At 35.1% G+C, this 13,841-nt stretch overlaps 1 protein-coding gene across 1 annotated transcript; it reads left to right on the forward strand.

Annotated features, from left to right (window-relative positions):
- The first annotated feature begins 1,163 nt into the window (after positions 1–1,163).
- LOC149968698 (uncharacterized) lies at positions 1,164–4,321 on the forward strand. Its single transcript, XM_090154973.1, has 2 exons — positions 1,164–1,370; positions 3,920–4,321. The coding sequence occupies exons 1-2, from the start codon at positions 1,251–1,253 to the stop codon at positions 4,115–4,117; spliced, it is 318 nt and encodes a 105-aa protein (XP_090011099.1). The 5' UTR covers positions 1,164–1,250; the 3' UTR covers positions 4,118–4,321.
- The last annotated feature ends 9,520 nt before the right edge of the window (positions 4,322–13,841 follow it).

A 13,841-nucleotide genomic window follows, 5' to 3' on the forward strand; every position in this document is an offset into this window, starting at 1 on the left:
ATAATCATAGTAATAAATGTTTATTTTTATAATTATAATAATTTAAATTAGTTTCTAATTATAAATATGTTTATTTTTCGAATTATAAAGATATATTTATTATAACTAATTATAAATATTTATTTTTTTTAATTATAAAGAAATATTTATTATTACTAATTATAAATATGTTTATTTTTTGAATTATAAAGAAATATTTATTATAACTAATTATAAATATGTTTATTTTCCGAAATATAAAAATGTTTATTATTACTAATTATAAATATATTTTTATTATTACTAATTATAAATATATGTTTATTATTACTAATTATAAATATATTTTTATTATTACTAATTATAAATATATGTTTATTATTACTAATTATAAATATATGTTTATTTTCGAATTAGTTTTTTAATTATAAATAAATATTTATTTCTATTTATAAATATGTTTATTATTTCTAAAAGTAATCATTTATATATTTATATATTTATTGTTTCTAATTGTAATCATTTATATATTTATATATTTATTGTTTCTAATTGTAATCATTTATATATTTTTATATTTATTATTTCTAATTATAAGCATTTATATATTTTTATATTATTTATTTATATTAATTTAATTTAATTTAATTTTAATTTATTTAATTTAAATTTTATTAATAGCATAGCATATTATATCCATAAATATGTATCATAATATGTAAAAAAAATTTAAAATACTGTACAATAGTAAAAAGTGCATTTAAATTTATTTTTATTGTGCATTATTTTTATATAATAACAACAATTTCTTGGTGATAATTTGTAACATAATTATTATATCTTTATGTTAATGGTTATTAAATTATCGAACTATTTGGGCTATAAATTGTAACAAAATTATAATATTTTTATATTATTTATAATATAATAATAAAACTATTTAGCTATTTTTAAAAATACAATTTTTAAACGGCTGGCGATGCTTTCGGCTATTTGATGTCCATTTGGGCTGGAAGTCACTTCCGCCTGGCAGCCCTGTTAGCGCCATTGATAACGGTCCCAATGAGAAATAGAGAACTCGTTTTTTTATTCCACGAAAAGAGTTTTCGCGTCGACAATGACCCCCCCCCCCTCCGTTTTTTGTAAATTATATTTAACCGAGTGCTTCTCGCTCTCCCGAAGCACAAGCTCTGACAGCGAACAAGCGAGCGGTCGACTGCTCATTCTCCTTCCCCGTAATTTTTATCGTTGTTATTTCTTCTCAAATTAAAATGTCAGTGGGCAAAATTAGTCACATTTTGATCTTCAGCCTGGTCATTTTCTGTTTGACCGCCGTGCTAGTGTCCGCCGATGACGACGAAGGAAGTTGGTGGTCCAAATTCAAGACGCAGGTAAGACCAGTTTTTCTTCTCTTTTAAAAGCTATTATTATTTCAAGAAAACTTGTTAAGCTTCCGTATTATTTAACCCACTTACCGGCCCCAGAGTATTTTTAGCCCGAACTTTTATGGGACACTTATAAGTACGGTTTTTTTTTAAATTTTATATTAATTATATGTTGAAAGTTAATTAATAATATGAATGAAATTTGTGGAGTTCTAACTTTAAATATGGTTTTACATAATTGATGAACATTTTTTAATAAATCTTTGAAACCAGTTAAATTTATGAAATAAATAATCCAAAATTCGAAATGGTTTTAAGTTAACGCAAATATTGTTAATGTTGTTTTGGACGTCGCAGTTTGTAAATATGCCGTAAAGAGTTAATTTTATAAAATATTATTTTAAGGTAAACTGTTTGATAATGAACGAAACTGATGCGTAAACGTTCCTTTTTAAAAGTAACGTAGCGTTGTTGATTTAATAAAATTTAAAAATGTTTTTATTTAAAGATTTTATAATTTTATGATTGGTATTAAGATTTAGTTCTTTTATTTGTTTAAAACTCCCCTTGGGAGGGGGGGGGGGAGGGGAAAGAATTCCCAAAAGTAATAAGACTTAAAGATCTTTTTTGACCCCAACAATTTGTACTACGCTACACTTAATATAATACATAGACCGACCTTTTTAGTGAAAACGCATAATGGTTGTATTGTAGTGTGAAATAGTGATTCACCTCGCTAGAAAAACGATACAGCAGTACACAAGAACACGATTCAATGAAAATTGCTATGACATTGAAATATTTGTCACCGGCCGCTGCTCATTGAAGCGAACAGTACAACCTAAAGTGTTTCCCAATTTAACTGCCTAGTCACTAGCGGCCCGTTTTAAAATTAAACAAGATTGTGTAATTAAAATATCTTAATCTGAAAAATACTAAACGGTCTGGGTAGCCAAGTTCACACTCGCATCCTAGTGAAACTAAGCGGTAGTCTCTGTTGATGTGCCTTCTATTTTACTGTTAACTGAGAGATATATCTTCACTGACCACACATTTTTCGGGGGCCTTCGGACTTGGTTCAATAGCCCTGTTGAAAGGTTCATTAAAGTTTTATATTTTGAAGAGAGTAGCAACTAAGAAAATTCTTCTGCTAATTCAAATGTCAAATTCATCGGTTCACCGTAACTATAGAAAGTTCAAATTATCCCTTAGACTCGTAATTCTACCACTAGAGGGCCTTATAGCTTTGGTTATGTAGTCTTTTCTACGTCACCCGACTATCAGTTATTTCAACTGACACTTATAATTAGTAAATATAAACTTTATGACAAAGGCTACTAGCCACTTAATCTTAAGTAAAGTTTTGAATATTAGGTTCAAAGTTTCTTGAACGATAATTATTCGTCGAAAACATTAGCACTCCCAAATCAAAGCTTAACGATCTTGCTGCGATTTCTTTTTATCAACCGCTCTTGACCCAATGAACTCGAGGGAAGAATTTCTGGTAATGTAGAACTCCAGAGATCATTTTATTCTAGTGATTTATAATTTATAATTATTTTATATCTTAAATTTCATCTCAATTTATTCAACCGTAGTAAACAAAATATTTTTCAAATTTATCTTATATAGATAGTTTATCTATCCGGGTTAGCCTTGTAAGTTGTTCAACTTGGGATAATATTTTTAGATTGAAAATGCTTATTATCAAAAGTTCATAATAAATATTCCGTATTTGTGAGCTATTTGTAAAGTGAAGACACTCTACACGGAAATTATATTAAGTAGCTGAAACTCCGTATAGAACGTAATTATAAAACTTCCGTTAGAAATTTCAACGTTTATAGATTGTGATTTAAGAAGGTGCGGTCACTTAATTAAAATGGTCGATTTAGTTCAGATCTAATTATTATAAGACAAGAAAAATAAGTTATATAAGAAATTCCGGTTCCTTTACGACCCAATATTAAGATAAATTTAAATTAAAACTTATAAAGCATTCTTTCTTATTTGGCCTGACTGAGTACTCCATCAGTCTAGTAACGGGAATTTTAAAATTCTAAATCTCAAGATAATTTCCAAAATGTTGCTTTTACCAATTGTTAGTACTAACCAGTTCTTTTTAAGCCAAATCAACATTTTCACGTTTTGGCTAATGCTATCGCAGAATCCTTCCATAAAATAGTGATTGTGTTTTTTTCTACGTGACTATCTGCTATTAATAAATTGTTTCTGTAGAAAAACAGGATTTTCCGTTTTTAATAATTGAGTTTTTTTGCTATTTCTCCGTTTCCGAACATGTGTTAAATTTTACCATTTATGCATCTTGATGTTAAACCATAGTTTAAGGAAACCGAATTGCCGCTAAGAGGCGCTATCGTACTACTTATTACAACTCATTATTTCATTGCTACTTTAAAAATCTCTTGAAGCACGCACATCTGTAACGGAATATTTCTCTCCCCCCCCCACCCTATTTAAGCACAGGGAAATGGGACCGTAGGATTTAGTCGTTCTTCTAAGTAGCAGTTACTAATAGAAAACAACTTTTGTAGGCGAAGAAATTTGGTGAAAAAGCCAAAGACGGATTCGAAGACATGGGCAAGGACATCAAGTCTGGGCTGAAAACGGCCGGTGACAAACTATCCGACGTCGGCAAGAGCGTCTCCGAAGGTGCCCAGAAGGGCTTCGAGAAGGCCAAAGAGGGCAGCAAGGACGCTTACGAAAAGGTCAAAGAGGTCGTTCAAGGTTAAACGGCGAAACGACAACTCCCGAGCCCCAACCGTTTCGTGTATAAATAAGAACTAAGCCAATCTTCGACACGTGGTTTTTAATGATTTTATCCGAACATTTTGGTAACTGTCACTTGTACCGTTTGTTTCCACTTTTGTATTTTGTCGAAAATACGTCCGAAACTTGTCATTTTTATAATCGGAAATAAATATTTTCTGAAGTTATCTCTCGTTTGTGAGTACTTGTTATCTTTGGCGTTTCCGGTGTCCTCCAGTTTGCGTTAAATCATCTCCTTTTTTTATTTGAATTTCTTTTAGGGTCTAATTTATATTTCCGTTTTCCGAAGATAAAAAGGCCGTGCAATATTCGCTGTTTACCCGATTTCTTCACAATAAAGATTACGCAGTAAATGTTCTATTTGTACTTCAAATTGTCTTAAAATACGGTCACTTGTGCTGAATGTATTTAAAAAAAGTAACTACTGTCACTATAGTATTTTCTTTAAAATAGGTCGATAAAATTGCAGTTAAATAGGTCTTCTTCAGCTACATCCCAAATACGTGAAATTTTTACAATGCCTATAAGCTTAAACAGATCTACTTTTAGTGTTTATAATCTAATGTTTTTCCACATATCGTCATATTACGCGGTTATCTTGGTTAACCGTTTGATTACATCACACCCTTATGACCAAAATGAGAATTTTACTAAACTGGAAAAGAAGGCTGCTAAACACGATTGCATTTTGATTTCTACAATTTAAAACTTGGTTCTAAGAGATACTATCGTCTGCACGAAGTTTGCCATCTACCGGTGGCGATGCGTAATAAATGACGGAATATCTAAAGTAACCAACGTACCATGTTCCGAATAATTTCACAAATGATATTAGTATAAGTAAAAATAATGATTAACTTCGTTAAATTTGCATATTTAAAAAGATCAATGTTTATTTACAATGATGTGTCTAACCGGTTTCGAAACGCTTCGCATTTAATCCTCAGAGAAGAAATGCGAAGCGTTTCGAAACCGGTTAGACACATCATTGTAAATAAACATTGATCTTTTTAAATATGCAAATTTAACGAAGTTAATCATTATTTTTACTTGTGGTAAGTTCAATATGTCGAATAGTATAAGTAAAAATAATGATTAACTTCGTTAAATTTGCATATTTAAAAAGATCAATGTTTATTTACAATGATGTGTCTAACCGGTTTCGAAACGCTTCGCATTTAATCCTCAGAGAAGAAATGCGAAGCGTTTCGAAACCGGTTAGACACATCATTGTAAATAAACATTGATCTTTTTAAATATGCAAATTTAACGAAGTTAATCATTATTTTTACTTATACTATTCGACATATTGAACTTACCACAACTTTTAAACCTTAAATGATATTAGGTATACTCTAATATTATTTGCCATCATGAAAGTATGAATAGAAGCTAGTTCAATTGTAATATAAGCAACTTCCGTTCAAGGTTATAATAGTGCCTTAGACGGAGACGACCATTTCTTTAAAATAAGAGTCCAAATTCATAACTAAGGGCGAGATCACTGTGCCCAAACCCTTTGTAAACCGGTATTTTAAATCATGCTAACGAAGTTCGCGAGGTAGACAACTAAATCAGATCGGACGAATCTGCACCGTTATTTAAAAGGCAACTTCTTGAAGCAGTGGCGTAACTCTTCGATCCTGATTATTTGCAGATGTTTGTCGGTGAGACCAAGAGCGCTTCGAGCAGAGACGTGCCGCACCAAACCATCATATTCGGTTAAATCAGATGGACCCGGAAGACTTATTAAATGTGATGCCGCAGTTGCTAATCTCATAATAAAAATGCATCATATTCGAAAATGTTTGAAATTCAAATGTTTACTGTAAGCAGAAGCTGATACTTCTTTCAAAGCTGTTCTTTTTTGTTATTCGATTGTAACGCGTGGGACCATAGATAAAGTAACTTCGTATATAGATAGGAAACTTCAATGGGGCAAACTGACTCTCACGAGATTGCCCTGACATCTAGTGACTGCGCCAGTTGGCTGTGTTCCCAAGAGCGTAGAACGTATTGAGAAATTCGAGGTCGGAGTTTTGGGAATAAACGTTTTTTGCAAGGTAAATGTCTTCAAATATACCAGAAATAGCGTTTAAAACAAACTTGAAATCTTTACTGAATGCTATTTCTTAGTGCTATTTTTTGAAATTTGCTCTAAGTTCAAGAAAAAGTACTTTTAATACATATAGCTCGCTGAAGCCTTTGCAATTGGGATTGCGTTACACCTAGATTCTAGTACGGACTTCGAGTAGTGCGAATTTCACCAAATAATGTTATTCGGGTACCAAAATTCTACAACATGAAGTTTCCTATCTATATACGAAGTTTTTTTATGTATGGGACAGTTCAGTCCTCTCGTCCATCTGATTAATCAGGGCGAGATAAAGTGTAACGGCCACGACAACGGGGGGATACGTGAAGTGGCGGACTGGGTCTAATATTTTGGGCTGCCAGAAAACAAAGGGCCCCAGCTTTAACAACTATAACGCTATCATGTTTGAGGGGCCCACTTCATGAACGGTCCGTGGGGCCCACCAGCCATCGGACAGGTTCACTCTATGGCCAGTCCGCCACTGGATACGTGGGGGATTGGTGGTCGTACTCACACGGCCATCCTCGAACTCTGCCTCCCGGACGCTTGGGATTACAGGAGTGAGCCACTACTCCCGGCAAAGTATCCCATCTTATCCGTTAAAATTAATCTTGTACCTTCGTTGCAGTGTTTTTAGAGGCCAATTGTTGCCAAAAATTACATTATGGATAGATTTACATATTTTGATATTTCGATCAAAGAAAGGATGTAGCGTAGGGATAATCAATTTTCGTTCCCTGGAAGTGGCCCACCCAGAAATTGATTGAAAGGGGGGCCCGGTGGCTTGTGGCAGGTTCTGATTAAAAGTTCCGGCGTAGTTTAAATTGTGGCTCTAAGTATCGCCGCCTACCGACCGAATTTTTAAGTGAATATATGAAAGCTGTCTGCTCGTTCAAATTTATTTCTGCACAACAGCCTAAAGCTCAACTGAAAAACAGAGGAATTCAAAAGTCGTCCGCTATTTCTTCACATTTAGTTGACGGATATTAAGGCAGATGGCGCTATATTTCCTAAGCTCGAAGACTATGAATAAGTTCAAGTAATATTAGGGTCACTAAAGGACATTGTTAAGCATGTTGACAAGCTATGTATTACAAATAAAACAGTGGATATCCACAATTTTACAAACATTAACTAAACAACACTTCAGTAAGTCCTTAAGTATCGCAACTTTACCTTGGCATCTTGCGGAACTTGCGCGTTATCTATTATTTGAAAAGAGGAGTGTTTTAACAGTACGGTTTTATCCCTTTTCAATGTGATTTAAACAAAATCTGCTTCTGAAGAACTGCTGCAGATGGCGCACCAATGCAAACTGAAGTGCCGTATTATAGTTCTTAAATTATAGGTCAAGATAATGTTTGGTGAAACGCAATCTTTTCACCAAAATTATCTCTGTCCACAATTTCAAATTTCTTCTGCCTCCGACGATAGATGGCGACTCATTTCCCAAAACTAACCTCGAAAATAGTACATCTTCCTTATTTTACTTGTCTTGCAACCCGACAAAGGGTTTATAAGGAATATCAATATCTACCAGCAGGGTTGTAAATAGATGGTTCAATCACTTCTGTTTTTTACATCGCTAAAGACCATATTTGCCACAAATGGCGCTGCCGTCACTGTGTAGAGCTAGCTAAGGACGTCACTACCAACGTCTGCTTACAGAGCAGATTACGGCTGTTAAGTCGGTCAACTGCTCCACTGTACTTAAATAATTAATTGTTGCACTGAATCAGCAATGAATTCGTTAATCATTTAATTTTGACAGTAATAATAATAATAATAATAATAATCAGCTAGGCTAATAAGTCATCAAGCGATGCCAAATTAAGATACACTGAATGGTTTTTAATGTTCAATTATAATTGAAATAAATAATAGATACATATTTAAATTCATTCATGATAAATACCGAGAATGTATTTATTTATACCTAGGGAGAATGTCTATGTCGAGACGGTTTTTAGCTTTTCTCTCAATCCGCCCGTTGGTCCCCCCAGTACGCTCCTCCGCTTAAAATAAAACGAATAGTCCAGGTATTTCATTGGCTGCTTAAAAGTTACGTCACCTAACGCGATGGAAATCAAACGCCGGTGACGTTTAAATTAAATATTCCACTATCTCATGTGTTTTAAGCTTTATCTCAGTACTTTGTTGTATTGTTGTGAAGCCCATATATATCTGAAGGGGCTACACAGAGTTTTGCGCGCCATCTATGGACTACTTTTTCTTTAGCCACATTCTTCTACGGGAAACAGCTCAGTGATTGAACCATCTATTTACAACCCTGCTACCAGCCGCACTTGCTTCCATCAACAACTTAAAAATAAAATTAAAATTTGTAATTAATTTTCTCAGTTGATTTAGTTGGTTTTAGATTTTTTTCATTGGAATTTTCGGTTTTTTCCTTGGCTTTGTGTTTTTTTTTTTTCGATTTTTCTAAAATCCAACAGAATTATTTTTGCATATTTGCTAATGATTTTCAAGAAAAAAGATTAGATACCTTTTTCTAATAATTCGTTGTACACAAAAGATTCTTGAACAAGTCAGCAAAGCTATAATCAGGGTTGGACATGAGATTTTTTTTTAATAGTCAGCCTGACTAGTGAGCCTCCTATCTTAATTTATTTTAATAGTCACTGACTAGTGGGGGTAAAAATGGGGGTATAAAAACCAGACGGACAGCCAAAATTTAGCTTTACTCGTCAGAATTAAAATACGAATTTATTATGACTTGAGGGACTTGACATTGGCCGATCACAATTAAATAAAAATTGAAAAGGAAAATTGCGGTGGGCGCCGAATCAGCCTAAGCCAGTTGCTAATTTCAATACATCAATTTGGTCGGATAGTTGTAATTGTTTCGCTTTAAAATCATCGCCATCTCGATTTTCTCGAGATTTCGCGAAATTTCGAGACTCACATTTCCCTAGATGTGGGATAATTCCATCGACCTGGAACAGTGGCGTAGCCAGAAATTCTTCAAGGGGGGGGGGGGGGGGGTCGGAGTACGTGAATGTTAAGAGGGAATCGAGACAAGGCGGTCTGGACCCGGAAACCACCCCCCCCCTTCTCTACGCCACTGACCTGTCATCCCGGTTTGGATGAACCTTCCGCTGGATATGGCGACTAGTCTAATAATAAATAATAATAATCAGCTAGGCTAATACCCAAGGCACCACCCTAGTGACCTTTGTCTTTAATGCAGGTGGTCGGGTAGAATGCGTAGGATTGTGGTGACAAGTCCTTTATGCCACGCGAGCCAACACTTAGTATTACCGTTAACTTCATAACTGTTGCAAAAGAAAAGATATTTTCTCTCTTTTTGATAATAATAATAATCAGCCAGTGGCATCGCCAGGATTTCAAAATTTGATTCGCTTAAGCCATTAGCCCTGGTCAGGGGCGTCTCATTGAGGGAGATGGGGCGACGTCAATGGGTTTTTGATGACCTTTTTCTAGGAATCATTTTTCCACAAAAATCAAGGACACTTTTCGCCAAGTGATTTGGAAAAATCAGAAATTTTAGGAGGCACTTTTCGGAAATTTTATGTGGCGCATCAGAAATATTTCAGGAGGCTAGAGCACCACCTAATACACCCTAGTGACGCAACTGTAATCAGCTAGGCACCACATCAAGCCCAAGCTAGCTAGCGACTTTTTATGCCCTTATATCAGGTGGTCGGGTTACAATGCGTAGGAGGGTGAGGGCAAGCCCTGGATGCCATGCGAGCTGACAGCTCCCGACACTTACTATTACCGTTAACCTGAACAAGTTTTTATAGAAAGGGGAAACCGAAGAACTTGTGGATAAACCCCTTAAACCAGTGGGGAGATAACTTGATAACCTAACGCAGATGGAGTGGTTTCGAGTAATCACCCAATGCTCAAGTTGGGATCGAACCCGGCTCCTTTTGCTGCGAGGCGGAAATGCTAACCACTCCTCCACGAAGGTGGAAAGATTGTTGTCTTTGGAAAAGTACTTCCCTCCCGCCAATTTTCTTCCACCGACAACGTTTCTCTACTTGGAATCCACTCAAGTAATGTAGGCTATCTTCGATATTAAATTAGCGAATAAGTAGATTAGTCAATAATGAAAAGTGATAAAAAAAGCTCAGAGCCGTAACTAGGTGTTCTGGTGCCCTTGGCAAATTGAAGACTTGGCGCCCTCTCTGTAGCCAAGGGCCATTTCGACCCCCGAGGTCCTTGACCAGCAGCTGCCCGGTGTGCCCTTATGGGCGGATAAGGCTGTGCGCCCCTGATGGTGCCCCTTTATTTATTATTTATAAATTATATTAAGATATAACCGGGGGTGCGACTTTTTGTACTAACGACGTAAGTTCGGGCCTGCCCATTAACGGCGTCGACACAACGTTTGGAATATTACAAGATTCTTTGTCAAGTGTAAAAACGATTTGTCTCTACGCCGGTAATAGATATAAATATTAGGCATAATAGCCATCAAATACTTCTAATGTTTTCCTAAATGCATCATAAAGTGTCTGTAATATGAAATTGCGCAAGTCAAATAACAATATCAATTTTACTATAGGAAGAATATAAACCGATTGAAGACCGAAATAAGTGTAATTCTGTTTTAATATTACATCGAATTTCTTTTTAAATAAAACGCTTATAACAGAACTTTTCTTCCTTTTAACGAGGCAAAGTCATTTATTATATCATCGAAGTCTAAATTTTCGGCTATCTTCTGTTCAATTGAAAGAATTGCAAGTTTAGTCAGTCGTTCTTGACCCATACTAAATCGGAGATAAATCTTTTTAGTTTTAGTTTACTAAAACGGCGCGCACGACGATATGGTAACTGGTAAGGTCAAGAATATCCTGAGCGCCATATGAATATTTGGATAAGCGTCTTTAAGTGAATATTTGGTAATATATCTTAACAAGTCCATTTCGGTAGCTGCATCTAGATCTTCAAATATTTCCGTAGCTTGTGCTTTTAAACATTAAATTTCCGTTAATAATTCCTCAGCATTTATATCCTTTGAATATTTAATACCAAAATTGGCAGCACATTTTTTGAGGAAACTTACAGATTCATTTTTTAAGGATTTTCCGGATAAAAAAATAAAATCGGATGAGATGAATGCAAATGTTTCATATCGTTCCGTCATTTCCATCATCAATCTATTATAAACAGCGTTGATTTCTTTCTTAAGTTTTGTTCTGGTGTGAAAAAGTAACCATCGTCTTTTGTCAAGTCAGAGCTCAAAACCTTTGTCTTTTTCCTCGTTCTATACGGAAAATTATGTTCAATACCCATTGCATCAGTTGTTTGTCTCCCATAATCTATCACGGAATCTATGTCTTCATCACGCATTGTTTAAAAGGTGTTTGTAAGACCTCTTAACATCTTTGAAGTTTAATTAAGAGAAACACGTTTGCTCTGAACGGTTTTGTTTATTTTATCTATGTTTGTTTCACAATGACCCTTAAGAGTTATTCCGAGTTTTTCTACTAAAACTTCCCTTCTACTTGTGGAGGCACTAAAAAAATTAAAAATATATTGCACAATACCAAAATTCACCCCACGATAAGACCACGACTCGCATTGTGTCGCCATCTTTCCCCGCCTTAGTGAATTAATATCTTTGAGCAAGGGTTAGAAATAATTTCCAAACCGTACTCGTTATCCCAACCGATACGATACGTTGTTAGATTAATTTATCATTTAAGATTTTCGTATAAAAACGCTGCACCTTTCAGACTTAAGGGTAAAGGTGGTTTGAAACTGACCATGATCTTTGAGGAACTTCCTATGCTTTGAGAATCGTCAGAGGAGACGTCGTCTTGGTTGGAGACTTCTGTTTTGGAAGTGTGTGACATGGAAAAAACAAGCCTGAAGAGTGAAGACTCAGATCTCTCTTTTTAAAGTTAGGCTTATAATATCTGACACCATGTTCGTTTATTCTTTATTTTATAATGGGTTCTAGCTCTTACAATAAATACTAACTGAAATAATTTTTAAAACTGTTTATTTATAATAAAAAAAGGAAAAAGATCAAATAATACTGTCTTATCAAAGATAATTTAAACTCGTACCCTAGATTCGAAATCACTCTCTCGCGCGTTGCCAATAGCGTTTACCCACTTCCCGCCGGAACTCAGAAAAAAATCGCTCCATGGTTTGCGCCTTACCGCAACCACGGCCAACTTCGATCACGCGCTGCCGTGCTATATAACGCGGCAGCGCGTGATCGAAGGTCACGTGCCGGAAAAGGGTAAACGCTTCGTAACAAAACCGTCAATGGGAAAGCTCTCAGTATTCGAATCTAGGGTACGAGTATAAATTATATTTGGTCTTATCTATATGCCAATGTTGTTGCCAGTGTCGTCTGCTAGCTTTGCCAGACTCTTTAAATAAATATGAGTATTAACAATGGGCTAATAATAGGCATCTACTAACACTAACGTGATCCGAGTTGACCTAACCTGTGCAGGTTGCAGTTATCTGCAGACCTGCACAGGTAATCTGTACAGTTTCCACCTTTGGGTTATGTCGTAGAAAGCACTCGATTACTAGCTTGTTGTAACACCCCGCCAATGCCTAATTACGGCACTGAAAAAGCTAAACCCTAAACAATTTTTTTTAAACTTACAAATAGCTTGTACCAATTGGTCTTTGAGCAAACATAAATACGCGAAACTCGGACCAAATAGATCTTCGAGTGAAAAACTAAATTAAATTAAATACAAAAACCTGAAATTCCAACGAGTTATTTGTAACTTTTTTAATTTTTTCACATTTGTTTAGGGTTTAGCTTTTTTATCCCTTTTCCTAATGGACTAATCTACTTATTCGCTAATTGTATCATCCTTTACAATGCAGTCCAAAGGTGGTTCCTTTTAACTTATCTTAGATATGTACTACAAATCAAAGTAAGCATTAATAAATTGGGAAGTACCGAACGAATGTAGTAGGATGGCGGTGGACGGGATGATTTTTTTTTAATCGCAATCTTCAATAGAGAGGTTAAGCCTACACCCGAAAACGTGAACGGGGGAACTTAAAGGATATTAGACGTACCTTTGTGCGTACAGCCTGCACCCTTTTCAAGTTCCCTCTACATGTTTTCCAGCCATTTTATTAACCTCTCTATAATCAACTGCTTAATAGTGAGCAATATTGGTGAATCTCTAATTGAGCTCTACTAATGAGTAAACTTGGTGAACTGTTTTACAGGTACAATTTCGACTATCCCGTGTCAAACCTAGTAAACAATGTAAACACCATTTTATGAAATTTGAGATTTTCAGTTTCCTAATTTTGAGTATTTTTATTTCTTATGGTAACATAAGTGGTATTTCTAGGCGTAATAAGTAATCACGTGACGTCATCGTCAGCATAGTCAACCCTCCCCCTAACTTCTAGTCTAAATGACTCTTGAATACCACCCGTAACTCATACACTAATTGTTTTGACGAATGGAAATTTATCCAGTAGGAGAACCATTCACCTATGTACTGGAATTTACTACTAACTCAGAATATTCCAAATGGGCGTTACTAGGTTGTGCCATGAGGCAGCCGAAAGTTTTTTTTTGCGACTAGATTTATTTCTTGATA

This window comes from Leiobunum rupestre, chromosome 1, assembly GCF_980474605.1.
Source record: "Leiobunum rupestre chromosome 1, qqLeiRupe1.1.hap1, whole genome shotgun sequence".
Taxonomy (NCBI): Eukaryota; Metazoa; Arthropoda; class Arachnida; order Opiliones; family Sclerosomatidae; genus Leiobunum; species Leiobunum rupestre.

Coding starts and splice junctions, on each gene's coding strand:
- LOC149968698 (XM_090154973.1), top strand. CDS start 1,251: ATGTCAGTGGGCAAAATTAGTCACATTTTGATCTTCAGCCTGGTCATT. Junction 1,371..3,919: donor GGTCCAAATTCAAGACGCAG/GTAAGACCAGTT, acceptor CAACTTTTGTAG/GCGAAGAAATTTGGTGAAAA.